Source organism: Physeter macrocephalus, chromosome 5 (genome assembly GCF_002837175.3).
Source record: "Physeter macrocephalus isolate SW-GA chromosome 5, ASM283717v5, whole genome shotgun sequence".
NCBI lineage: Eukaryota > Metazoa > Chordata > Mammalia > Artiodactyla > Physeteridae > Physeter > Physeter macrocephalus.
Window position 1 is genome coordinate 15,285,816 of NC_041218.1, and position 27,818 is coordinate 15,313,633.

A 27,818-nucleotide genomic window follows, 5' to 3' on the forward strand; every position below is an offset into this window, starting at 1 on the left:
ATGGACATTGGATGGCACCAACGCACCCATCACTGGAGAAGGTCCGAGGCTAGGAGGGAGTGTGGATGCTCACGGCGGGGGACGGTCCTGGCTCCAGCATACGTAACATCATCCTCAGTGTGCTGACAGCATAGACTTGTGAACTCATGAATGTTACTGTCAACGAACTGCACCTAGTCGTGTGTATGTGTGTTTGTGAAGCTGGATGTCATCCTCTCTTTTGAGCAACCTCAAATCCTTCTCTTTCTGTCTCCAGCACTTTCTCTGTTAGAGTCTGTTGTGAGGGCTCGCGGATGGTGAGCTCAGTGCCTGGCCTGTGGTGGACAAGTGCTAGGTAAGTGGATGGGAAAATCAGTTCTGTGAATGAAGGTGATCTGGCTGGGATTCAGTTTAGAAAAATTAGACACTGTTTTAGAAAAATCAGGTTGTTAGTGTTGCAACTTACCTTTTTTTGGAATTGCTGATGTAAATTTCTTGCAAGGATTTTGGCTTGCTTTCCACTTACCCCTTTTCATTTTTTAAGTTATGTGACGATCTCCTGTAAATTGATCTTGTACAGCTGAACACGTGGTTGTTCCCAGTATCGTCCTAATCCCGGGTCCAGGGCTATGAGAACAAAGGAGGCCCTTTGTTGAAAGGAATGTCCACTTTGAAGTGGTGTAAATCGAGTGCTTCCCTCTTCAGCTCCTCAAGAGCCATTTTATAGACAGCCCTCAGGGCATGAAAGTGTGTTGCCAGAAACCTGCACGGACAAGTGTATAGTGGCCGCGGCTGGCATTGTGCCCCAGGCTTGTCTAGAGAATGGGGACTGTGGTATTAAACACTCGGTATCAAAAACAATGTTCATTTGGATAATACAGGGGATTGATTCTGCTCTACGAACGTAGTTTCTCTCAAGACCTAATGCCAAATTTAAGTGTTATTGGGGATTCTGAGAGTATATTACAAATATATAGTATTTAATGATTAATAGGAGAATTACTTGCATTTTAAAAAAAGTCAGTGACACAAATAATTAAAGAAACGCGAGTGTCCTATGTGGCTTTGGTAAATCTTTTAGCCTCACAGGCCTCCACTCCAGTGAGTGGATTGGAGTAAATCTCAGTCTCTTTTCTACCAGTCACTGCAAAACCCTTTTAGGGCCGGAGCCGGGCTTGGATCTTCTCTCACTCTTTCTCTCCTTCCTTCACTGTGGAGATTTACAGCATGGCTAGAGAATTCAGGAAGTTTACTTTGGTTTTAGACTAACTGGGCTGCGGTTGCTCACACCTTCTCTTTCAACCTCCCATGAGTCAGCAGTGCTATGAAAAGTTGCCTATAAAATATTGAGCTCAATCAGGAAACTTCCAGAGAAATTTAAGCGATATCCTTGTGTGGTTCAAAGTGATTGTCTCAAACGTGCTTAGTGAGTGAGAAAAAGTAGAAGCTGCTATTTTCTAGAGTGCAACTAGAGCTCACAGAGTTCTCTTGGATTGTCACCTGTCTCTGCCCTTAAAAAAATAAATGAAACCTCCCATGATGCTTTATTTTCTCATCGGCTACTGCCCTGGTCCCTGTTTCCCTTTCAATAGCCTGATATTTTGAAAGCATTGTTGTTATCTATCTTCCCTTCATCAGCCGCTGACTTCCCAAGTCCACAGTCTACTTTGAATTCTGCACCTTTCATTCCACTGAAGTAAGTCCATTGGGGCCATCAGTAACCTCCAGATGCTTCTCAGCCCTCCTCTGGCATGACCAATCCATGGTTCTTGAGACACTTTCTTCTTGAGAATTCTCCTTCTTCGGATTATCCTTCTCCCTCTTTGTTTCTTGTCCATCTACTCTGTCCTGTCTTGAAACCTTGAGTTCTCCCATGCTCAGGCCTGACTTTATTGCTTCCGCCTTCTTATGGGCTGAGTTGTGTACACCCCCAAATTCATATGTTGCAGTCCTAACTCCAGTCCCTCAGAATGTGACCTTATTTGGAAATAGGGTCTTTGCAGAGGTAATTTGTTAAGATGCGGTCACACTCATACTCAAGTAGGCTGGGCCCCTACTCCAGTATGTGTGGTGTCCATGTAAAACGGGGAGATTTGGACACAGACACATGCATGTGAAGATGAAGACAGAGATCAGATGATGCTTCTACAAGCCAAGGAACCCTAAAGATTGCCAGCAAATCACCAGAAGCTAGGGGAGAGGCATGGACGAGGTTATCTCTCACAGCCATCAGAAGGGCTGATTCAACCTTGCTGACACCTTGGACCCTAGCTTCCAGAACTCCTAAATGATAAATTCTGTTGTTTAAACTACGCAGTTTGTGGTACTTTGTTCAGGCAGCCCTAGCAAGCTAATATACCCCTCTGTTCTCTCCCCAGGCCAGTTCCAATGTTTTGGTCTAGGTGGCCCTTTATACCCTTAAAAATTATTGAGAACCCCAAAGAGCTATGGCTTATGTGGATTCTATCCACTGATATTTATCACACTAGAAATTAAAACTGAGAAATTCTAAAAATACTTAGATATTAGCTCATCTGAAATAATATGAAACCTGTTGTATATTGATATAATATATAGGTTAATGAAAATAACTCTATTTTCCAAAACAAACAATTTAGTGAGAAGAGTGACAATTGTTTTATTTTGCAAATCTCTTTAATATCTGACAATAGAAGACAGCTTTTGACTTTTGTATCTATTTTTGCATTCAATCTGTTGCTATTTGTTATTTTTGTTTGAGTATATAAAGAAAGTCTGGCCTCACATAGATATGTAGTTTAAAAAAGGGGGAAAATGTTTTACCAGCTTTTTCAGATAGTTGTGGATATTTTTCTTTAATACTACACCAAAACTTAACAGGTAGTAATTTTTATTTTTATTTTCTTTTTAAAAAATATTTATTTATTGGGCTTTCCTCATGGCACAGTGGTTAAGAATCCGCCTGCCAATGCAGGGGACCCGGGTTCAGGTTCTCACGACCTGGGGAAATATTCAGTATTAAAGCTAATTTAAGGTGTAGTGGTTAAGACTCCATGCTCCCAACGCAGGGGGCCTGGGTTCGATCCCTGGCCAGGAAACTAGATCCACGTGCATGCCACAACTAAGAGTTCACATTCCACAACTAAGGAACCCACATGCCGCAACTAAGGAGCCCACGAGCCACAACTAAGGAGCCCTCGAGCTGCAACTAAAGGAGCCTGCCTGCTGCTCCTGCTGCCAAAAATAAATAAATTGATTTTTTAAAAATTTATTTATCTATTTATTTATTTGGTTGTGCCGGGTCTTAGTTGTGGCTTGCTGGCTCCTTAGTTGCAGCACATGGGCTCCTCAGTTGCAGCAGGCAGGCTCCCTTAGTTGCGGCTCGAGGGCTCCTTAGTTGTGGCTCGTGGGCTCCTTAGTTGCGGCATGTGGGTTCCTTAGTTGTGGAATGTGAACTCTTAGTTGTGGCATGCACGTGGATCTAGTTTCCTGGCCAGAGATCGAACCCAGGCCCCCTGCGTTGGGAGCATGGAGTCTTAACCACTACACCACCAAGGAAGTCTCTTAAATTAGCTTTAATACTGAATATTTCCCCAGGTCGTGAGAACCTGAAATTCATTTGGGTTAGTTTGTATTATATTTCTGAGAGTTTCTATAAGCACTTATTTGTTTAAGCCAATTAAATAGAGCTCTTTTACAAATTAATTTTGGCCATACCATCTGGATATAGACAGACACAACCAGAGATCTCATAGTTTTCATTTTAAAACTTTAGTCATTGGTGGACTTCCCTGGTGGCGCAGTGGTTAAGAATCCACCTGCCAATGAGGGGACATGGGTTTGATTCCTGGTCCAGGAAGATCCCACATGCTGTGGAGCAATGAAGCCCATGTGCCACAATTACGGAGCCTGCGCTCTAGAGCCCGTGAGCCACAACTACTGAGCCTGTGTGCCACAACTACTGAAGCCTGTGCACCTAGAGCTGGTGCTCCGCAACAAGAGAAGCCACTGCAATGAGAAGCCCATGCACTGCAACGAAGAGTAGCCCCAGCTCACTGCAACTAGAGAAAGCCTGCGTGCAGCAACGAAGACCCAATGCAGCAAAACAAAAACAAAAACAAAACAAAAAACAAAAAAAACTTTAGTCATTGGGGACTTCCCTGGTGGCGCAGTGAGTTAGAACCCTCCTGCCAATGCAGGGGACATGGGTTCGAGCCCTGGTCTGGGAAGATCCCTCATGCTGCAGAGCAACAAAGCCCCCTGTGCCACAACTACTGAGCCTGTGCTCTAGAGCCCACAAACCACAGCCACTGAGCCCACGAGCCACAACTACTGAAGCCCATGTGCCTAGAGCCCATGCTCCATAACAAGAGAAGCCACCACAATCGCAATGAGGAGTACCCAGCTTGCTGCAACTAGAGAAAGCCTGCACACAGCAACAAAGACCCAATGCAGCCGAAAATAAATAAATAAATAAATAAATAAATAAATTTTTAAAAATAAATAAAACTTTAGTCATGAATTGGTGCACTACAAAACTCACTAGTTTATAAATAACAGTTGGAATAAATTAGATAATTAGATTACTTGCTCAGTTGGCTAAAGTCTTTTATAGTTTATGGAGAAGACTTTTAAGATCTGTCTTTGCCTTTGACAAGCAATTTTAAGGGGGCTCTTTGGGCAAGAGGGTCCTTTTAGAAGTTTGTGTTTAAAACGGTCTCTCTCCCTCTTTTTTTCTTTTTAGTTTTGAGTTATACTGATTGAGCTAAGGCTGCAGTCTCAGGTGATGTGGCTGTGTTTACATTTCATTGAAATGATAAGATTTATAACTTTATTGGACAGAGAAAGAAAATGTATCTATTATTATAAGTCTTAGGATGATGATTATTTAAAAAAATTTTAAAGTACAGGACATTTTTTATTCTGATATCTTTTATAATATCTATAATCATTTTGAGAGAAATATGTGAGGCCGTGGGGCTGGTGAAGGTAGGTGGGTAGTAGTAGTTTGTAGTAGTTGTAGAGATTTGCAAAACAAAAACAGTTGCTTCTGTTAGCCCTTGAATATTGACTTGCAGCTGATTTATTTTCTGATTACTTGTAGGAAGGCCTGGGGAATTGCTGAGCCGCTGGGGCAGGTCTTTTCTCTTGTCCAGAGGGCTTAGTTTTAAAAGGGCCTGCCAGGAGAGGGGGGTTAGGGAGGAGGAGGAGGAAGGGGATCCGGTGGAGAAGGAGAAGGGAGGGGGGGGTCTTGCAGAATAAAAAAAAGGAGTTTGGAAAAAGGTGCATAAAAGGATAAAGAAGATGCAGACTTTGGGGGGGTGGGTAGGAGGGGAGCAAGAGAGTTCATTCAACTGATTTTTCAAGTTTAGAGACAGCCTGAGTCAACTTTTCATTTACAGCTTGGAGGGAAGCAGTTTTCTTGATGTTACATTCAGAGGCCTCCAGACACTAATTAAAATATGCTTCCTATTATTTGTCTGTTTCTGAAACATTTTTAGTCATGCATGAAGATAGACTAATTTGGGAATTTTGAAATTTCGCCATTTCGGCCAATGCAATGTAAATCATCCCAGCTTAAATGGACCCATTTTGATAAGTAGTTATAGGATGAGGGTCCATAGATGTTAAACATAAGGCCAGCAGGGGTTTCTGGGGGTGGGTGTGTCATCTTTCTTTGAATTTCTTTCTGTAAGACCGTCCCATTATTCTGAATACTTGTGGAAACATGAAACCCACATCTCAAGACAGAAAAATAAACAAACAAGAAAACCCCACTCTCAGAAAGGGAGGAGGACTAGTGTCGACACCAATAAAACCTCCAAATAAAGGCCTGAAGCTCAACCGGAAGGACCCCGGCCAGGAGGCCTGATGCAGCTGAAGAGACAGCTGGACACAATGGGTCCTTACGCCAAATCTGAGGAAGTGCCGATTGTCACTGAATCCTGCCGGCTACACCAAGTATATTCATTTTAGAAACAGAAAATTTTAGATACAGAGACCTGATTGAAATAAAAAGGTGTTGATTTGGGGTTTGTTAGGACTGCAGCTTGGAAGACACAAATTCAAGAAGCATGTGAATTGTGTTCTGCTGGACTACAAAATGGGGGAGACTTAGGCAAAAATGGCAAGGTTATAGCGGCTTATCAAGAATTGCAATCGGAGCTGGCAAGAAGTAAGGGTGCTTGTTGACTAAAGATTGGTTGGAGTCCAAAATGGTTGCATAGTTACAAGGGGAGACCTTGAGACCATAGGGTTGCAGCTGGCAGGTGTTGTTTGGAATATAGCTGGTAGTGTCCTTGGATCTGGTATAGTTCAAAGAAAGTTCAGGTTCGCAGTGGTACAGAGACATGTCTGAGACCAGATCCTCAATGGCTACCTGGCTCCATTTTTGTCTGCCTGAAATGTGATCACTCCATTATAATTTCAATTTGTCACCAGTACTATATATACACTTTCATAAAATACTTTTTCATCAACAGTGTACCAAGAAGAGATTTCCTTGTCAGTAGAATGCTTTTGGTGCTATTTTCATAGCTGCACTGTATTCTATCACACAGCTGTGTCATAATTTATTTAACCAGTTCTGTAGTGTTGGACATTTATATTGTTTCTAACTTCTTAAGATCTCTTTTTCCCAAAGTTTTGCAATTTGTTTTTATAAAATTATGTATGCCTATCACAAAAAAATTAAATAATCAAAATTTCATAACAAGACAGCTATAAAGGCTGCTTCATTCTTTTCACCAATTACAGTGTAAGGACAAACCACTTGCTCTCACTGAAATCATTTCAAAGTTCTTCCTGACAAACTAGCTTCCTCTCTTGTCCATTACTAATCCTTTCTTCATGCAGCTTTCAGAGTAATTTGTTTTTTATTTTATTTCTCCCCCCCCTAGTTTTCATACTTCTTATTAATGAGGAAATTCTCTGTTCAAACAAAAAAAATTATACAGCAATACCATAGATAAAGGTGTTGCTCAGGATGAAGCAGGGCATCTTGACTCCTCCTTTCCACTTCCCCAAAACGGGGCCTGAAGGGGGCTGTGCAAAATCCCTAGGGTTCTGTGCCCCAAGTTTAAAAACCACTCATCTGGCTCAACATCTTCATTTTGCAACGAGGGATCTGCGTCTCATGGTGGGGACTTACCGTTTGAAGGTTGCTCAAATCTCTTGGGCTAGCTTGATCCAGAACACACATCTCCAAAATTTTTCTCTGCTCTCTCTCTTAGGATGCCACCTAAGCACAAGTCATCTTTGCTTTTATTGAAATCTTTAAAAAAGAAAAACAAAACCAAAAAACTTATTTTGAAATAATTGTAGATTTCACTGAAAGTTGCAAACATAGTACAGGGAGGTCTCCCGTATCCATCACACAGTTTCCCCATTGGTTACATCTTACGTAACTATAGTACAATGTCAAAACCAGGAACTTGACAATAATATAAAGAGTGTATGTGGTTCTATGTCATTTTATCACATGTATAGATTCATGTAACCAGCGCCACAATCAAGATATTAAACTATCCCATCACCACAGAGTTCTCCTTCATGTTACCCCTTCATCGTCACACATACACGTCACCATCCCTAATCCCTTGCAACTATTAATCTGTCCTTCATGTCTATAATTTGTGTCATTTAAAGAATGTTATATAAATGGAAGCATCCGGGGACTGCCCTGATGGTCCAGTCATTAAGACTCTGTGCTTCCATTACATGGGGCACGGGTTTGATCCCTGGTCGGGGAATTAAGCTCTCACACGACACACGGTGAGTCCAAAAAAAAAAACGCGAATCATCCAGTATGTGACCTTTTTTCACTAACATAATGACCTTGAGATCTACCGGAGTTGTGTTTATCAATAGTTTATTGCTTTTAGTGCTGAGTAGTAGCCTATTGTATGGATGTATCATAAGTAGGAAATTTTGGTTGTTTCCAGGTTTTGGGATATTATAAATAAAGCTGCTATGATTGATGTACAGATATTTTTGGGAACGTAAGTTTTCATTTCTTTGGGTAAATGTCCATGAGTGTGATTGCTGGGTGATAAAGAAAATGCATGTTTAGTCTTTAAAAAAACTGTCAAACTATTTTCCAGAGCGATTGTACCTTTTTACGTTCCCACCAGCAATGCATGAGTGATCCAACTTCTGTTCCTTTTTGCCATCATTTGGAATTGTCAGTATTTATTATTTTTGCTCTTTTAATAGATATTTACTGATATTTCATTATGGTTTAAATTTGTATTTCCCTAATGGCTAGTGATGTTGAACATCTTTTCAAGCGCTTATTTGCAACCTGTATATCCTGTTTGGTGAAATGTCTTTTCATGTCTTTGGCCCATTTTCTAGTTGGATTGTTCAGTTTTTTTCCTGTTGAAGAATGAGAACTCTATAAATGCTAGATATGGGTTCTTTATCAGATATGTGGGTTGCAAATATTTTCTTCCAGCCTTTCTCTTGTCTTTTCATCCTTTTTTTCCCCATCCTTTTAACAGGGTCTTTTTGTTCAGCAAAAAGAAAAAAACTTAAATCCATTTTATTATTTTTATGGATTGTAATTAGGTGTCCTAAGAACGCTTCACCAAACCCTCAGTTCTGGAAGTGTTCTACTGTGTTTCTTCTAAAAGTTGTAGAGTTTTATGTTTTCAACTTATCTCTAAACCATTTTGAGTTAATTTTTTTAGAAGGTGTGAGACAATACCATGCAGTGGTTGTAAACAAGGACTCTGGTGTCAGGTGACCTGTTATAAGTGACTTTGTGACCTTGGGCAAATGACTTAGCTTCTTTGTGCCTCTATTTCCTCATGTGTAATGTGAGAATAAGAACACTGCCAACCTCATAGAGTTATTAAGCAAATTAAATGGGCTAATACCCATAAAGTTTTTTTGTTGTTGTTGTTGTTGTTGTTGTTTTTTTTGCGGTACGCAGGCCTCTCACTGTTGTGGCCTCTCCCGTTGCGGAGCACAGGCTCCGGACGCACAGGCCCAGCGGCCATGGCTCACGGGCCCAGCCGCTCCGCGGCATGTGGGATCTTCCCGGACCGGGGCACGAACCCGTGGCCCCTGCATCGGCAGGCGGACTCTCAACCACTGCGCCACCAGGGAAGCCCAGTTTTTTTTTCTTTAATTGATTTATTTTTGACTGTGTTGGGTCTTCGTTGCTGCATGCAGGCTTTCTCTAGTTGCGGCAAGCAGGGGCTACTCTTTGTTGTGGTGCGTGGGCTTCTTGTTGTGGTGGCTTCTCTTGTTGCAGAGCACGGGCTCTAGGCATGTGGGCTTCAGTAGTTGTGGCTCGTGGGGTCTAGAGTGCAGGCTCAGTAGTTGTGGTGCACAGGCTTAGTTGCTCCGTGGCATGTGGGATCTTCCCGGACCAGGACTCGAACCCGTGTCCCCTGCATTGGCAGGCGGATTCTTAACCACTGCCACCAGGGAAGTCCACATGTAAAGTGTTTAATTGTGTTCTGCAGTCATGAGAACAATGCCCAGCACATGGCAAGCACTCAATAGATATATTAACTATTGTGATGATGTCACACCCCTGATCTTGCCTTGGGGTTCCTGCTGCCTAGAATACCCTTCTAGCAACTTCTTTTTGCAAAACTGGCTCATTTAAAAAATTTCCACACCTCAGCTCAAATGCCACCTCCTCTCAAACGAGAGAGGTCTTCCCTGACCATTTGTCTAAAATAATCTCTCTTCATTTCTCTAAAGCCTATCTTTCTTTGATTACACTTTTCATAATCCTCAATATCTTGCTAACTTATTACTTGTTTACTGTTTGTCTCCTTCCATCTGGACGTAGGCTTCATGAGGGGAAGACCTTGTCTCTTATCTACCACCCTATCCTCAGAGCCCAGAACAGAGTGACACATAATAGACTCTCAATAAATATTTATTGAATGGATGAAAGAATTCAGGTCCTTTACAATTACATGCTTATTACAGACAATACTACAATAGACACGATTGTAGTTAAATTTTGATTTACATCCTTACTTTTTTTTTTTTTGGATGAACTTCCGAAAGTGGGATTATTGGGTCAAAGGACAAGCAAATTGACTTTCAGACAGATTGTACTTATTTATTTATTTATTTATATTTTTTGGTCTTGCTGAGTGGCACATGGGATCTTAGTTCCCCGACCAGGGATCGAACCCACGTCCCTAGCAGTGGAAGCTCGGAGTCCTAACCACTGGACAGCCAAGGGGGATGAACTTCCGAAAGTGGGATTATTGGGTCAAAGGACAAGCAAATTGACTTTCAGACAGATTGTACTTATTTATTTATTTATTTATATTTTTTGGTCTTGCTGCGTGGCACATGGGATCTTAGTTCCCCGACCAGGGATCGAACCCACGTCCCTAGCAGTGGAAGCTCGGAGTCCTAACCACTGGACAGCCAAGGGGGTTCCCCAGGTTGTACTAATTTAGAGTCCTGCCAGTGTCATAGGAGCATGCTGGCCTTCTGCACCTTTGATTTGGGGCTCTAGGAGAAAAAATAGCAAACCTGAAAATAACCTCTCCCTCCTACATTTGCACATGCTAAATAAATATCTAAGATCCTATTGTATTTTACAGATAAGGACACTGAGGCCCTGGGGCTAAATAGCTTCCCCAAGGTCACACATGTTAAAAGGCAGAGATGGGCTCCTGACCCAGGCAGTTTGGATCTTGACTCTTGACTCTGCGACAAGATGTACTTTTTTCTCTATATGCTTCTCAGTGACTCCTGGGTACCAGGACCTTTGGGAGCTACTGTTCCACCCACTGACCGGACACAGCACTCCCAGCTGGGGTGAAGAGCCGAATGGAGGTGGGCGGGGGAGGGGCAAGAAGAGGGAGGCGCTACTTGGGGCAGGGGCTCCTCTTGCCTCCGGAGCTTATCTGATGGGAGAGGCAGAGTCATCACTGATGATGCCTTTGGAAGTTTTCGGTTCTAATCTTGCTGCTCTCTCTGCTTTGCGAATCCTGAGTTCAGTCTTTGAAACTTTGCCCAGGTGAGTCTGGACTCTTGAGTGGATCTGCCCTGTTGAGATGGGTGGGTGGGGCCAAGTTTGGCTTCTTAATACCGGGTCCTCCACTGCCCCAGGTGCCAAATTGCTGCTGCTTCTTAGCTGATTGTTTCCCAACTGCCTACACCCTGCTTGTCTCTGCTTCCTCCCAGGCTAAAGTTAGATTTTTCACCCTGTGTTCTCAAAAGCAATGGTTTTAATTTGATCATACACAAAAATCACCTGAGGGGCTGACTAAAAAGGCAAATCTCAGACGACCTGGGAAATGTGAACACTGACGGGATATTTGCTATTAAGGAATTATTGTTGAATGTTAGGTGTGACCATAGTATTGTGTGTGTGTGTGTGTGTGTGTGTGTGTGTGTGTGTATAACATATACATGGAAGAATCCTTATCTTTTGAATATTTTGATATTCAAATATTTTGAAAGAAAAATGTGATGTATGAGATTTGCTTCAAAATAGCCCAGAGTGGGTAGGAGAAGTGGGTGGGAATTAGATGATACAAAATTCAACAACTATTGCTGCTGGCTGGTGCGTACATGCGGGGTTCTACTACTATCCTCTGTACTTGTGCAGATGCTTGAATTTTTCCATAACAAAGTGTAAAAAAAAACAAAAAGCACGCTCCTCATTCTAGGGTGCATTTTACAGGCACCCAGGGCGTCCGTGAGGGATCTGCTCACCTCACCAGGTGAACTCAGGTGGCCCCTGCAGAGAAACACATCTAATTGGCTCAGTCTTCTGCCCCTCACCCCTCCACCAGATAAATGGGAAAGACAGCAAGCCTCAGTAAGAAAAGAATACATCTCTCAACTGGCTCCGGCTCTTTACCTGGGCCGCCTGGAAGCTGAATATTAGCCATAGGCTATATAGATGGATTTGTTTGTCTATTCTCCTTTGAAAGTAAGAGTTTTGGAAATTGTTGGTAGGGTAGTGAGTGTGTGTTTGTTTGTTTGTTTTTCCAAAACCATTTTTAAATGTTATTTCATTTCTGCACCGAAAAGGAGTGCTTTAATGTGCGCAGTAGATACGCAGGAAGTTGTCTCTGGGGCCCTTCTGAGGCCTCGAGCAACCTCCTGCCAAACCCTCCGCTCACTGGGGGGTAGGTTCCTTCCTTAGGGAAGAAAGTCACTGCTTCCTGGTGGGGCCCCAAGGTCATGGCCGAGGGCACAGGTGGGGCGGGGAGAGGGAGGGGGTTTGAGCAGGGCCGGCCGGCGGGGCAGGTTTGGCCTCGCCCCGGACAGGTCGGTGTTGGTACAACAGAGCCGCCTCCCGGCCTCTGCGGGCGCCCGGGGAGGAGAAGCCGCAGGAGGGGCTCGGCCGTCGCCGCAGGAAGGTCGCCTGCGGAGTCCCCGGCCGGGCTGGTCCCGTCCGGCCCGCCCCTCGCCAGCCCGACACACCCGGCCCGGCCGCTGCGGCCCGCGCTGCCTGCTCGGCGTCCGGCGAAGGAAGCCGCGGGAGACCCGCGCCCGGGACCTGCTCGGACAAGGCGGGGTAGGAAGGAAGGGTCTCTACCTTGTGCTCTTTCGTCTGCAAGAAGCTAATGTCTTCCGTCTCTTTTCTATGAAAACGTCGCCGTGCTTACCAGAATGGGCAGGATGAAAAATTCATTCATCTCGGTGTCAAAAGGCAAAAATGGAAAACCAGACTCTGCATTCTGGAGGGAGGGATGAGGGTTAGCCTCTAGTCCATAAATCGGGAAACGTTGTTTGAGCACCTTCCTTGGCATTGAGCTAGACTGGTGATGGAGTGAACAACACAGAGTTCTGACCTCATGGATTTTTCTGGTTAGTGGGCAAAACAGACGCTAAGCCAGTAATTGCAGATGATTATATTCTGGGAGGAATATATGGGAGGGGGCTAAGTTCACTGGGAGTGCTGGGGATGGGAAAGCTTATGGAGGAAGAGGATCCTGACACCCAGAGGGAGGAATGACAGGAGTATGCGTGGTGTGGGGAATGCAGGGTGGGGAGGAAGCAGCTGAGGTTCTAAGTGTAGGGTCAGAAGGAGCAATTCTGTGAAGCTGGAGGGGAAGACCGAGGCCTGACGATGGATGCCCGCAGCCCTTCGTTGGCTACCTCAAGGGTTTTAGACTTTATCCTGTGGGAAAATGGGACAGTGGAAGGACTAAAACAGGAAGGATAAACCCAGTGTCTGGCAAATAGTAGATTATATATTATAAAATGATAAGGAAGAGGGACTCCCTCTGGGAGGAGTGACAGTTCTTCCAAAAGGTTGGACTTCGAGGAAGACAATTTGCTTTGGCAGCAATAGGGCAGTCCGTTGGGTCTTGGATGAGGATGGATTCTAGGTGAATATCCTTTTTCCTTATAGAGGACATACAGATTTTTTTTAAAAATTCCTGCTGACGGCACAGGGTTCTGTTGTATCAGTTGAATCATTCCCCTGTTGATGGATATCTAGGTTAGGTCTATTTATTATAATTAGTGTACACAGTGTTATCAGAAACATCCTTGTGAGTCTATTTCCCCATACATCTCCAAGTTTATCTGGGTGAAGAGCAGTGGAAATCTTGGGTCAAGGATATGAGTAATATAAAGTTTGGTAGGTATTGACAAATTGCTCTCTAAAAAGCTGTACAAATGTAACACTTCAAGTATTAAGTGTATGAAAATGCCTGCTTCTCCATACCCTCCACAAACATGAGTTTGTAATCATATCTTTTAATCTTTTGCCGATCTGATGGGTGGTGAAAAGTGCTACCTTGTTTTTGTTAATATTTTTAAAATCAGGAGTGATTCCTGTTGCATTTTTTAGTTCTGTTGGATTTTAATTTGACGCGACTAAAACCAGTTTTCGTCCTAAGGTTTTCACCCATTTGTTACCTCAAATACCTTTGTCTCCTGCAGACCAAGGCTGGGTCAAGATGGCGTCCATATTCCGAAGTGAGGAGATGTGTTTGTCACAGCTCTTCCTCCAGGTTGAGGCTGCATATTGCTGTGTAGCTGAGCTTGGAGAGCTTGGATTGGTTCAGTTCAAAGATGTAAGTACTGCATTCTTTGGAGACCAGAAGAAGGTGGAGTTTCCACTTCTTGGTAGTGAACAAAGTTCAGGGAGAAGAGCCCTGGGCTGGAATAGGTGGAATTCGGTGTTTCTAGTTCTTCTGGCTACGATTTGCGATAACACTGGGCAAGTGACTTGCAAACATGTTCTCCCTTCCTCCCTATGTGTCTCCTCTATAGGAATGTTTTGAAACTCTAATCACAAAGATGGCACTGTATTTTATTTTCTGATGTACCGTCTTCAAAACATTTGATATATCCAATGGGCACATGGATTACCAACCTTGTTCTCAGGGCAGAAACCAATTCTTCCTGACTAGTTAGTCTGAGGAAAAAGTATCCTGGAGTCCACAGTCTCTGCAGAGTGACATTCTTGGGCTAGACTGTTTCTTTTTTTTTTTTTTCTTCCAGTTTTATTGAGATATAATTGACCTATAACACTGTGTAAGTTTAAGGTATACAGCATAATGATTTGACTTCCATACATCATGAAATGACGACCACAATAAGTTCAGTGAACGTCCATTATCTCCTGTAGATACGCAATTAAATAGAAAATTTTTTTTTCCTTGTGATGAGAACTCTTAGGATTTGCTCTCTTAACTTTCATATATAACGTACAGCAGTGTTATAATTTACCATGTTGTACATTACATCCCTAGTACTTGTTTATCTTAGAGTTGGAAATTTGTACCTTTTGGCTATCTTCATCCCAATTTCTCCATTCCCTCACCCCCCACCTCTGGTAACCACAAATCTGATCTCTTTTTCTATGAGTTGGTTTGTTTTTGAAGTATAATTGACCTACACCTATGACTATATTAGTTCCCGGTATACAGTGATACCAGGATATCGATATTTCTTTTCACTTCAAAATGATTACTATGAGAAGTCTGTTAACCATCTGTCACCATTGGACTGTCTTGAGTATGATGTTGGGTTATCGTTTCCCAGAGGCACTTTAGATCCTCACCAAAATCTTTGGAATCCAATTTAGAAAATTGAACTCTTTATTTTCTAAGGTCAGGGTCAAAAGTAAGCCCTGCAGAGAAGGGTCATGTCTTGTTCTTTGTGGCCCTAGTTCCTAGCTCAGGACCTGCCATGGGGCAGTTCCTCAATAACATTTATTGGGCTGAGCTGTGAAGTCACCATCACAAGGACTCTGACTTTTTGTTGAAGACAGGGATACATGGCAGGGAGCTGTGCAGTTTTCAAGGTCCTGCCATATGCATGACTCCATTGAGGAATTCAAGGCAATTTGGATAGTCAGTGCAGCTAGAAATAAGGAAACCTTAGCTACAAGAGGACTCTTAGAAGTATAAGGAGGCCAGAGCTTAAGGCATTTGGGGGGTTGAGTGTAAGAACATCAAGGTGTGTTTTGCCTGGAACTCTCCTGTCTTGTGCACAGAAGTATCTAGTCCTAAGACGATTCCAGCAACATTCTCCAGCATTAAAAAAAATAATAATAAAATAACCAAAGAGAATATGTTGGCAGCAGTTGCTACTAATGTGTGCCTTGTGGTTTCACGTGCCTTTTGGTTTCTTCCCCCCGCCCCGCTAGTTAAATGTGAACGAGAGCCGCTTCCAAAGGAAATTTGTGAATGAAGTCAGAAGGTGTGAATCGCTGGAGAGAATCCTCCGTGAGCCAATTTTCTGCTTGCTGTCTAAAAGTGAACTGGCAGGGAGGGAAATGGTTTGCAGGGCTGATGTCCTGTAATATGCCCCTATTTGTAATGCTACTCTAGGTGATCCTGGAGATGGGTCGGGGAGGTTGGAGGTGGGATCCAGGTGCTGTGGCAGGTCCCCAGGGCAATTCAGGCAGCTGAGCTGGGAAAGGCACCTGTCCTGCTTGACCCCATTTCGTAGGTATGAGAAAATACAATCACCTCGGGCTCTCTGGTGGGGTTTTGTCCCTCAGGTTTTCTGGAAGATCAGATGCAAAATGAGATTGAGATTCAGGTGCCTGAGAAGTCCCCGTCGACCCCTCTCCCACGGGAAATGATTACCCTGGAGGTAGGTTCTTTGCGACTTTACTGAGGACAGTCATGAAGTCTGTCTCCCGGGGACTCTGCAAGCCTCTCATGGGTCCTTTACCCCGTTGCCGAAGGCGGGGAGGCGGATTTATGTGTTGGTCCACTTTTCAGTGTTACTCCCCCAGGAAAATCCCGTGGTGCAATTTTTAGAGTCACTCTCCCTGATCCAGGAGAGAGCTCTCTTTCTCAACATAGCCCTAGGGAAGCTCACCCCACCTCGAGGAGTGGTTTCCTTTGGGACCTAAGATTCTTACAGGTAGCGAAGTTTTGTCTATATGATGCCACTGAACAGACCTTACGCTGGCACAGTGGAACGTTTTCTTTTTTTCTTTCTTCTTTTTTAAAACGACAGTCATCATGCTGTACATTACATTCCCAGGACTTATTTTATAACTGGAAGTTTGTACCTTTCGATCCCGTTCACCCATTTCACCCACCCCGCTCACCCTGCCTCTGGCAACCACCAATCTGTTCTCTGTATCTCTGAGTTTAGTTTCTTTCTAGGCTCCACATTCTACATGTAAGTGAGATCATACAGTATTTGTCTTTCTCAGCCTGACTCAGCTCACTTAGCAGAATGCCCTCAAGGTACATCCATGTCGCAAATGGCAGGATTTCCTTCCCTTTTTTTTTTTATGGTTGAATAATATTCCTTTGTGCATATATACCACATATTCTTTATCCACACATCTGTTGGTGGACACTTGTGTTTTTCCATGTCTTGGCTATTGTTAATTCTGCAGTGAACGTGGGGATGTCGATATCTTTTTAAGATAGTGATTTCATTTCCTTTGGATAAATACCCAGAAGTGGAATTGCTGGATCCAATGGGTTGTTTCCTGATTATCTGTCTGGTGGGAAATAGCTGATGATGCATTTGTTCCAGTCTGGATGGAGGCCTCTCCTCAGACTGGCTCCTGAGGTCAAGTGTGAGAAGACAGCAGTTTTCTTTAGCCAACGTCACTGTGGCCCGTGGGGCCCTTCCTCTTTCTTTCCCCTCTCTGTCTAGTTGCTTTTATAAAACACTGAGTACCTGCCACGCACAGGGCACCTTAGAGAGAAATGAAACATGGCCTTGCCCTCTAGGAGCCCTCTAGAGCAGGTGGTGGAGAAGGCAGGGTGAGGCAGAGGGAGAGGATGCCAAAAGGTAGGCAGAGCCAGATCCTGGAAGGCCCTGTAGATCTTTTTTTATAAGTAAATTTATTTATTTATTTATTTTTGGCTGCGTTGGGTCTTCGTTGCTGCGCGCGGGCTTTCTCTAGTCGCGGTGAGCGGGGACTACTCTTCGTCGTGGTACGTGGGCTTCTCATTGCGGTGGCTTCTCTTGTTGCGGAGCACGGGCTCTGGGCACACGGGCTTCAGTAGCTGTGGCACGCGGATTCAGTAGTTGTGGCTCGCAGGCTCTAGAACAGAGGCTCAGTAGTTGTGGCGCACAGGCTTAGTTGCTCCGTGGCATGTGGGATCTTCCTGGACCAGGGCTCGAACCCGTGTCCCTTGCATTGGCAGGCGGATTCTTAACCACTGTGCCACCAGGGAAGCCCCAGCCCTGTAGATCTTGATTAAAAAAAAATTGGACTTCTTGTTGTCAGAGGAGGAAGGGCTCCCTAAGGGAGGCGGGCAGGTAAGGAGGAGCTTCACTGAGTTGAACCTTATCTCTGGCTGGTTTTTCTCGTTTGTTTTTTGTTTTCTTTTAAGATAACTTAAAATTCTTGAAATTGTTGAAGCCATCAGTAGTATAAATCTAGATCCTCTAACAGAAATATGAGACTGGCAACTCCCCTAGAAAATATTTTGGATCTTGTCTTATTAAAATCTGGATATTTTGGGAGAACGTTTTTAATCCATATGAATAGGATTTCCATAAAATCATCTCCAGTTTCAGTCTTATCACTAGTCTTCTAACACCAGCCCTGTTAATTAACAGCTCCCCTCCCGCCGTTATCCCCCTCACCTTCCTAAACACCTAGAGCTGATCTTGTGGACTGTGAGATATCTTAATGGCTCATGTTTTTACCATAATCTTTTTTTTTTAAATTGGCATATAGTTGATTTGCAATGTTGTGTTAGTTTCTGGTGTACGGCAAAGTGATTCAGTCATACATATACACATATATATTCTTTTTCAGGTTCTTTTCCATTAATAGGTTATTAGAAGACATTGTTCCCTGTGCTATGTAGTACGACTTTGTTGTTTATCTATTTTATATATGGTAGTGTGTATCTGTTAATCTCAAATTCCTAATTTATCCCTCCTCCCCTTCCCCTTTGGTAACCTTAAATTTGTTTTCTATGTCTGTGAGCATAAATAAGTTCATTTGTATCTTTTTTTTTTTAGATTCCTCATATAAGTGATATCATATTATATCTGTCTTTCTCTGCCTCACTCACGTCACTCAGTGTGATAATCTCTAGGTCCATCCATGTTGCTGCAAAATCACTCTAATCTTATTTCTGAGTTTAGGCGGAAGTTTTCCAACTTTCTTCTTAACTATTTCATTCTTTTTTTTTTTTTTTACAATGTCGTGTTAGTTTCTGGCATTCAGCAAAGCGGCTCAGTTATCCATATGTATAATCTTTTTCATCCTCTTTTCATTCCAGTCCATCTGCCTCCCCACAGCCAGCCTAAGTTTTGTCATGGTGTCGCTCTATCTTGTCACTTCCCTGCTTGAGAATGTACGATGGTTCCCTTCTTGCCTATGTCACGCCCATCCTGGCAGCAAAGCCTGCTCTCCCCAGCCCTGTCGTACCACTCAAGTCCTCCACTGTCCTCGGGCAGGTCCCTTGATTGTATACTCTTATACGATATTGAGGATCCCAAAGAGCTTTATTTATGAGGGTTATATTTACTGATATTACTGCATTAGGAACTAAAACTGAAAAAAAGCAGAATATTTATTACAGTGGGTCCCCTACATACGAACCGTCAAGTTGCAAACTTCCAAAGATGCGAACGTGCATCTGGTTCCAACAAAGAACCAGAACCTGTGCCATCAACGTCAGGCGTGAGTGAAATTGCAGCCTGCCCCCCGTCTCCTGTTGCTGACAATCTTTCAACTCTACCATCTCCCCTCTCCTCTCCCTCCTGCAGTCAGTAACTCTTTTGCCTGTTCACTCGATGCCAGCCCCTGTATGCCAGCTGTTGTACTGTACAGTTGTACCTTTCAAAGTACTGTACTGTAAGATTAAGAATGGTTTTTTTTTATTTTTTGTGTTTGTTTTTCATGTATTATTTGTGTGAAAAGTATTATAAACCTATTACAATACAGTACTACATAGCCGATTGTGTTGTTAGTTGAGTACCTAGGCTAATTTTGTTGGACTTAAAAACAAATTGGACTTACAAACGTGCTCTTGGAACAGAATTCGTTGGTAAGTAGGGGACTTACTGTAACTCATTTAAAAATAACAATATCTCATTACATGTTAACATTTTTTTAACGAAAAATAATTGTATTTACCAAAACAAAAACTTTAGTGAAAAGAGTGACATTGTTGGCAAATTTCTTAAATGCGTGGCTTAATAGAAGACTGACTTCTCATGTCTGTTCTGCTTTGAATCTGTTGGGATATGTTATTCTCATTGAAGTATGTAAAGAGAATTCAGCCTTGCACAATAGGTAGTTGGAAAAGGGAGGAGAATTTTAATAGCCTTTTCAAATAATTGCAGATATTCTTTGATATTACATTGAAACTTGACACACATGGAGACTCTTGCTTTTGTTAAACAGGTAACAAGTATTTTTATTTCCAAATTGACATTGGTTATATGTTTTAGACAGGAGCTTAAAAAATCACTTCATCCCAATGAGTTTGTTATGGGCTGACTGGTTGGTTTGAAACTGTACACATTTGTAATAATAACCAGTCAGATAAGGGGCAAGCAGATGTGTGCCAGCAGTCTTTGCTCAGTATTTTCCTTCTAGATACTATTTATTGTAAAGATGAAATTAAAGCAACATGTGCTTATGAGAGTAATATCTGTCTTACCATTGATCGCGGGGATTGGTTAATTGATTCAGCTGATCTGGGAGTGACTAGAGTGTTCCTCCCACATTCCTAGAAAGGAGAATCCTGGCAATAGTACACAGTGGCTTGGGCCCTTGCCTTGTAGAATTTCTAAAGAGGCTTTCATAGCAATCCTAGAGGGAATAATAATTCAGGAAAAAAAAAAATCTACCCACAAATCTACCATCTCAGCATAAACTGCCTTAATTTTTCTGTTTTTATTCTTGCCAGCTGTATTTTTTAAAACTACGTATCCATAATATACATTATAGTTTTCTACTTTTCCATTTACTGTCATGTTGTAAACCCCTTCTTAGATACTGCATAGTTCTCCAAAATATTTTTAATGGCAGCATTACTTTTAATAGAATCATTAAATGGATAGAGCAGATGGTTAAGAAATGAGGATTTCGGGGCTTCCCTGGTGGCGCAGTGGTTGAGAGTCCGCCTGCCAATGTGGGGGACACGGGTTCGAGCCCTGGTCCAGGAGGATCCCACATGCCGCCGAGCAACTGGGTCCATGAGTCACAACTACTGAGCCTGCGCTCTGGAGCCCGTGAGCCGCAACTGCTGAGCCCGCGTGCCACAACTACTGAAGCCTGCGCGCAGTAACAAAGACCCAATGCAGCCAAAAATAAATAAATAAATAAATGTATTTTTTAAAAAAACAAAGAAAAAAAGAAAAAGAACTGAGGATTTCATTTTTTCCCCCAACTCGTGCCACCTCTAGTCAGTGTTCAAAATTCAGGGTAGTGATTGTTTTTGAGAGGGGAAGGAATGGGATGCAATTGAAGCTGGGTGATCAGTGTGGGTTCATTATGTAGTCTCCCTACTAAAGTGTGTTTGAAAAATGTTAAATATTCAATTTTGTCTGATATTAAGGTGCTTTTTTTAGAAGATAGGAGCTAACATTTGCATGGATATCTTTTTATTTTTTATTTTTTTTTGTTTAATTTCTTTGGTAAGGGTGTCTCTTAGATGGCTTTTTAAAACATCTAGCGTGATACCGTCAGTCTTTTAATAGGTGACCTTAATCCATTTTCATTTATTCTGATTACTGAGTTACTGGCTCTTTGTTATGCCATTCTTTTGTTTTTTTTCTCCCCTTTCCTGCCTTTCTGTAATACCCTTCAACCCTTTTCACCCTTCTCTTGGGTTGAAAGCTATAGATTATAGTTAAGTTTAACATCTGGAGATACATGCTTAGTAAATTTTTCCCATAAAATCTGCTGCTGGTTCAGTGCTCCTTCCTTTGTGGATTATATGTCTTTTTTCCCCCGATGGCCTTTAGGTTTTGTCTTTGTTCTATAGTTTCACTACAATGTGTTTAAGTGTGGATTTATTTGTAATTGTTTTTATTAAATAATTGGTGTATTAGGATTTTTAGAAAATACATGTATGGTACAAAGAATAATGATATAGCAAATATCAAGTGTCACCACCCTGTATGAGATGAAAGGTGACCACAGTGATGCTCTTAAAGCCCTCTGTGTGCCCCTCATCACCCCTCCCCTCCTCCCTTAGAGATAATCACTACCTGAATTTTTTATTTTTCATGTTTCTGAAGTTAATTCATTTTCACTGCTGGGTAGTGTTTCTTTTATTTAATGTACCACACTTTATCCATTCTGTTGTTGATGGATATTGGATGAATGAGAAATGAGCTTTCATATTTTAACATTATTTGCTAAATCTCAAATTGTGTCCAGTAGAGAGTTGATCCTCACCTGTTGGATTTTTTTGTTTTTAAATATTTATTTATTTGGTTGCACTGGGTCTTGGTTGCGGCTCGAGGGCTCCTTAGTTGTGGCATGTGAACTCTTAGTTGTGGCATGCATGTGGGATCTAGTTCTCTGACCAGGGATCGAACCCAGGCCCCCTGCATTGGGAGTGTGGAGTCTTAACCACTACACCACCAGGGAAGTCCCTACTCACCTACTGGATTTTGAATTTCAGTAGCTGTCTGTTACATTTTTAAGATTTCTAAGTAGTTCTTTTTTAATACTTCCTGTTCTTTCATTTTATGACATGTTTGTTTAGTAATTTCTTGTTTTACTTTTTAGTGGAAGTAATACCTTTGTTTATCTCTTTGAACATTCAAAACTCTTTCAGACTATTCTGTAAAAATAATTCCACCCACTGCGATTTTGTGTTCTGATTGCTGATTTTGTTGGTAACTTTTCCTATCATTAGATTTCTTCATGAGCCATATTCTTTTTGTAGCCTCACTTGAAAGGGAGATTGGTTTCTTCTTCGTTTTTGTCATCTTGCCTTCTGTGCTCACCCTTCTCTGTGTTGCCTTTTTCACTTGCTTGTACCTGGTTCTCCAGGGCCCCCCAACTCAGAACTGGTGGTTTCTCTTTTTATATTTTATGAGAAAATATATTTTGTATTTTATCACTACAACGTGTTTGAGGCAGAAGGAATTCTCAACATGTAAATTTACTCCAGCTTCCCTATTCAGTGTTTAAAATGGGGGAAGAGACGTGATTTGCTGAAATGCCTTCACTTCCTCATGCAGCTAACGTCCCTTCCCCCAGATTGTTTTCTGATCCTCCCCATTTGATGAGAGAACTCCTGTGAGTGGCTTTACATACAGCATTACAATCTTGCTGAGTTTGACTGAACAGGCCTCTCAACTTCAAGCTACCTTGTGATGCACTGAATACCGCTTTGATATTTAGTAACCCGTTACGGTTAATGTACAGTAAATGTCATAGTGCTTTCTGCCTGGCTTACTTTCTTTTCCCTCCTGCATAGACTGCTCTAGAAAAACTGGAAGGAGAGTTACAGGAAGCCAATCAGAACTATCAGGCTTTGAAGAAAAGCTTCCTAGAACTGACTGAATTCAAACATCTCCTGAAGAAAACCCAGGACTTCTTTGAGGTTGTAATTTGGGGACTATTTATTCAAGGGCCTTTTCCTCCAGAACCTCAAATTTCCATATTGACAACTGGCTGGTTTGGAATATGAATAAATTGCACTGTTTCTGTCACATGGCTGGGCCGAGGGGGAGGGGGAGGGTTAGGGTGGCGTGTGGTACTGGTCGAAATGAATGCAAAAATATTAAGGTGCTCACTAAAAAGTATGTGCCCCAAATGGCCCAGACAGAAGTGGAAGTCAGAAAAAAGCACAAGTTAGTTTGAGCAGATTTGGGGTTTTGGTAGGAAGAGACGCGGGAAGCTTTTTGATCTGGCAAGGAGCGCTCTACCTTTTTTTTTTTTTTTTTTTTTTGACGCACACATAAATCTTTATTTAAAACAGAAAAATAGATCAGGTCTAAGCAGTCTATCTTTTGAATTCTAACTATTTGTGGAAAATTGAAATATCATTAAAAGCAGACAAAACCATGAGGTGTGGTTTTAAGGTAGTCTAAATACATTTAAATGAAAATAGTGATTCTTTGACTTTCAGACGGAAACCAATTTAGCTGATGATTTCTTTATGGAAGACACTTCTGGTCTCCTGGAGTTAAGACCTACACCTGCATACATGAGTGGAAAGCTGGGGTTAGTGAAACTCCCTGCTCTGAAGCTTATGTGTAGATGGCTCCCTGGTCCGTAGCTCAATGCCCGGCGCGTGGTAGATTTCCCTGAGTGTTTGAGTGGATGAATGAATGGACAAATAGAGACTGGCATGGGGACTCTTCACATGACTGTAAGGCCTCCATCCAGCGATAAACCCAAGTCTAACCTGACCAGGTTGGTGGAGTTGCAGGTAGCGTTACCTTGTTTATGGTGATACTGACCTTCTTGAGTCTGAAGAGTGCGATGTGTGTATTGTCTCCACATGGGAAGGATGTAGTGATAATTGTTTAGATGGGGTTTCACAACTGTTCCCTGGCTTTGGAACAAGGCTATGGGATACATGTTTGTTTTTTTTTTCCTTGTCTCTGAAATACTGTTTCGGTAATAAAATAGATTTGGAGTGTGAAGTTCGAGTGTAATTAGCGATGAGGTAGTTATGCGATCGTGTCTTCCACAAGTAGAGGTAATAGGATGTGATTCAAAATGGTGGGATTTCATTCAGTGTCCAAGTAAAACTGATGAAAGTGAGTTTTAGAATTCTAGTTTTTTATTCAGTAGGTACTTGGGGGCCTGCTATTTGAGGCACTAGACGTTGAATTTGAAATGGCAAGGAAAATATGTATTGAAAATATTTGATCAGAAGGTAATACAGAATCAATGTACATTTAAAGTAATAGGCCAGTGAAAGTAACCATTCTAAAGTACATTTGAAAAGTTCAGATCAGAAATTATCTAGATACCCAGATGATTGTAAAAAGAGAGATGTATAGAAATTAATATATATGTTTCGGTTTTAGTACCTTATTTGTATGAACGCATAGAGGTCATTGTTGAGCAGATTAAACACTTGCTCCCTTTAGCTACAATGCTATAATGAATGGTCTATCATATTTTTAATTGCAAATAAGTGAATGTATAGTATTGGGATGATTAAGGAAACCCGGACATGTCAAAGGAAACAGGAGGTCAAAGGGGACTTGGGGAAAGTTGGGGCTGGGATCCAGAGTGGCCTTGTGGCCCCTGCCCATCAGGGCTATGTCCTTACCTCCTTCTCAGAGGGAAGGTGGTCCTCCACCTTGTGGTTACACATCTTCCTATCCTACAGGGCCTTCTCCCTGCACCCCGTTCTCTGTGCCTCAGTAGTATGTCCTTTTCTGACTGCCCAGGTTCACGGCTGGTGTGGTCAACCGGGAGAGGATGGCTTCCTTTGAGAGGCTGCTGTGGCGAATTTGCCGAGGAAACATCTACTTAAAGTTCAGTGAGATGGACACAGTTCTGGAAGATCCCGTTACAGTGGGTATCTCAGGCTGCAGGAAATGTTTTCTGAAATTTTTTGTAGCCCCACCAGAAGGGTTTCGTTCTCTCAAACACTGAGTCTTTAGCTCTATGAAGCTAATATCTATTTCCTTTTTTTCTCCTTTCTTTTCTTTTTTCCTCCCCAACCCCTCCTTTTAAAAAATACCCATGAAAGGACTGAGTCTTGTTAACACCTCGTAAGTGTTCATTCCTCCCAATACCGTAGCTGTACCAGTTCCTGGAAACTTAGCTGTAGTAGTGCCACGTGGAATGGCAGCTGTGCCTTCATCACAAAGCACTGAGAACTGATTTAGGTCAGTGCGTCCCAAGCTCCAGTGTGCATGGGAGCATGAGATCTTGTTCAATGTATCGACAGATTCTGATTCAGTGGGTGGTGGTGCCCGGGAGCCTGAATTTCTAATCAGCTTGCAGTTAGTTGCTGGTAGTCAATGGACCACACACTTCGAACGAAGATTTTGAGGGTCCCCTTCACTGAGTGCCACACGGTTATCGCTACTAATTCTGTAGGGTATGCTTCCTCCACCCTTCCGGTTAGTATTTAAATCCACTTACTTTTTAATTCCAAGAAGCTGGGCTTATTTCTAGAAGAGTCATAATCTTGTCTAGAGTAGAGGCTAAAAAATGTAATTTTAAGTTTTATTTCATGGAAAACAACTTCATTGTTAAAACAAATACAATTTAAAATAAGAAAAAAGCACTTGTTTAAAAAAAAAGAACGCATTACCATTCTAATATCTTTATTTTTATTTTTTTCTTGTCTTCTTTCTCTCTAGTCCATAGCCGTAGGCAGGTGTAATTTAATATGGTTGTAGTAATAGCATGGACATCATTTTTTTTTGGCCTCCTCTTGATTTTAGATAATATAAATGCCCTCGTGTATTACTATGTGCCATTTATAAATACTATTTTAAAATTTGACATTGAATCATTACTTTTCACAATCATGTTTTGACATGGAATAGTCGTGGTGGTAGAGAGAGTATTTACAAAGTAAGATGACTTTAGCCTGATGACGTAGAAGATCACTGAATAGATAGCATGAGATCAGCATGGATTCCTGGTTCTGGTGGATCAAGAGACAAGAAAATCTGAGAGATTCAGCAAAGGACTAGGGGTGAACTCCATGGTTGAAGGAACCTTTGTTCCTTCAAATAATGTAAAGCAGGCAGTTCCCCAAATCCTGAAATACTCCTTCCCTGCTCCCATGAGCAACTACCAAAGAGACAGTTTGTTTTGATATTATTTTCAATTGGTGCCTCATATTTCCATTGAGTTGATGTGACATTAACTGTCTATTATTAGACACTTTATTTCCAATTTTTCTCCAGAATATAGACACTATGATAAGCATCTTCATGCATGTGGATTTTTATTTTGAACTATTTCCATGATATGAATTCAGGAAATAGGATTGCTGGCTTAAAGGGTGTGAGCATTTTCATGACCCTTGATAGGTCCTGCCAAATGGCTTTTCAGTGGGGTCGTACCTGATTCCAAAGGTACATGATACCTGAGTGGTGTGTGAGGAGTGCGTTGGATTTGTTACTGCTTTTCCAACAATGGGTTTCATCATTTTGCCTTTACCCCCCATCCCAAACCAAATAAGAGTAAAACAGCACATTTCTTTGCTTACAGTAAAAGTTGAACTTTTCCATATATTCTTGTGAAATGCATATTTTTTCCTTTCTTGTGAAATGTCAAACTTGGACTTTTAAATTGCATTTAATCAGGGTTCTTACGGGCATACAGTGAGTATGTGAGTCCAACATTAGACCTGGCTCTTCCTTTGTTAAATATCAAACACCCACTCCCCCCTGAAATGTAAATGTTGTGTTTGAGTTAACTGGTGAGCTAGGTCAGCTATTTTTATTTTAAGCCTTGCAATATCCTGGTCCCTCTCTTCTGGATGTTTTCGTAACACATCTCTTAAGCACAGGGCTTAGAGCTGAATACAAGGCTCAGCTGTGATCCAAATAGTGTAGCAAACAGCAGGGTGGTCCCTTTAAGGCTGAATCAGCCTTCCTGGGGGCCCCGCCCAGCCTGCCTCAGTGGCCTTGCCCTCAACCATCATGAGTTACGAACTTGTATCAACTGGGATAAGTTTAAGTTTTCCAACTTTAAATTTAGAAAATTTTTTAAATTTCTAAAAATATATTTTTTACTGTTTTGATTTTCCAGAGAGAAGAAATTAAAAAGAATATATTCATCATATTTTATCAAGGAGAGCAGCTCAGGCAGAAAATCAAGAAGATTTGTGATGGGTAAGTGGCTATTAAGGGCTCTTTTCATCAGCAGTTTGGGTCAGGATTAGGTCAGGGTGTGTGCAATGCATTGAATACAATACGTAGAACCTAGGGGAAGGCGGTCATCTAACCAAAGTGGGCAAATGATGGGTTAGCGGAAAAGGATGTGGAGAATGCTTCTTGGCAATAACCCACGTGTGCCCTTTGAAATGTATGAAACACAGGTTTCGAGCCACCATATACCCCTGCCCAGAGCCGGCGTCGGAGCGCAGAGAGATGCTGGATGGTGTCAACATGAGGCTGGAAGATTTAATCACTGTGAGTGAGGCGTTCGGGCTGGTGACCTGAGCGGGGGCTGCCGATGGGCTACATCTGCCATTTCCTTATAAGTCCTGTCTCCCAGGGCCCTTGCTCCAAGGCTGGCTGGAATGTCTGCTATGCTCTTCTGGCTGTTGTGGCAGAAGGCTTCATAATTAGGAAACGGTGTTCACTAAGCTCACGGTGATGATTCTGCATGTCAGTGATGCTTTGCCTGGGCTTAGAATTAACCACAGCCCTGGTCAACCTGCAGGTGCCCACCCCAGTCTGATAAAAGGAGCCTTTTATTGCCAGACGGGCCTAGGCCGCATCTGTGATATAACTCACTAGCCAATTAAGTCGACCAGCCAGTCTTGCTGATTCTTTTTCCACGG

General features: G+C 42.2%; 1 protein-coding gene across 1 annotated transcript in view; it reads left to right on the top strand.

Moving 5' to 3' along the window:
- The first annotated feature begins 319 nt into the window (after window positions 1-319).
- The window catches only part of ATP6V0A4 (ATPase H+ transporting V0 subunit a4), a 60,992-nt gene continuing 33,493 nt past the window's right edge, over window positions 320-27,818 (top strand). Inside the window, exons 1-9 of the mRNA XM_007118814.1 lie at window positions 320-334; window positions 13,849-13,982; window positions 15,563-15,641; window positions 15,920-16,014; window positions 22,800-22,925; window positions 23,454-23,548; window positions 24,733-24,859; window positions 27,062-27,144; window positions 27,351-27,444. Of these exons, the coding sequence (XP_007118876.1) occupies window positions 13,866-13,982; window positions 15,563-15,641; window positions 15,920-16,014; window positions 22,800-22,925; window positions 23,454-23,548; window positions 24,733-24,859; window positions 27,062-27,144; window positions 27,351-27,444 (816 nt within the window). The 5' untranslated portion in view covers window positions 320-334; window positions 13,849-13,865. The remainder of the gene's footprint in view (window positions 335-13,848; window positions 13,983-15,562; window positions 15,642-15,919; window positions 16,015-22,799; window positions 22,926-23,453; window positions 23,549-24,732; window positions 24,860-27,061; window positions 27,145-27,350; window positions 27,445-27,818) is intronic.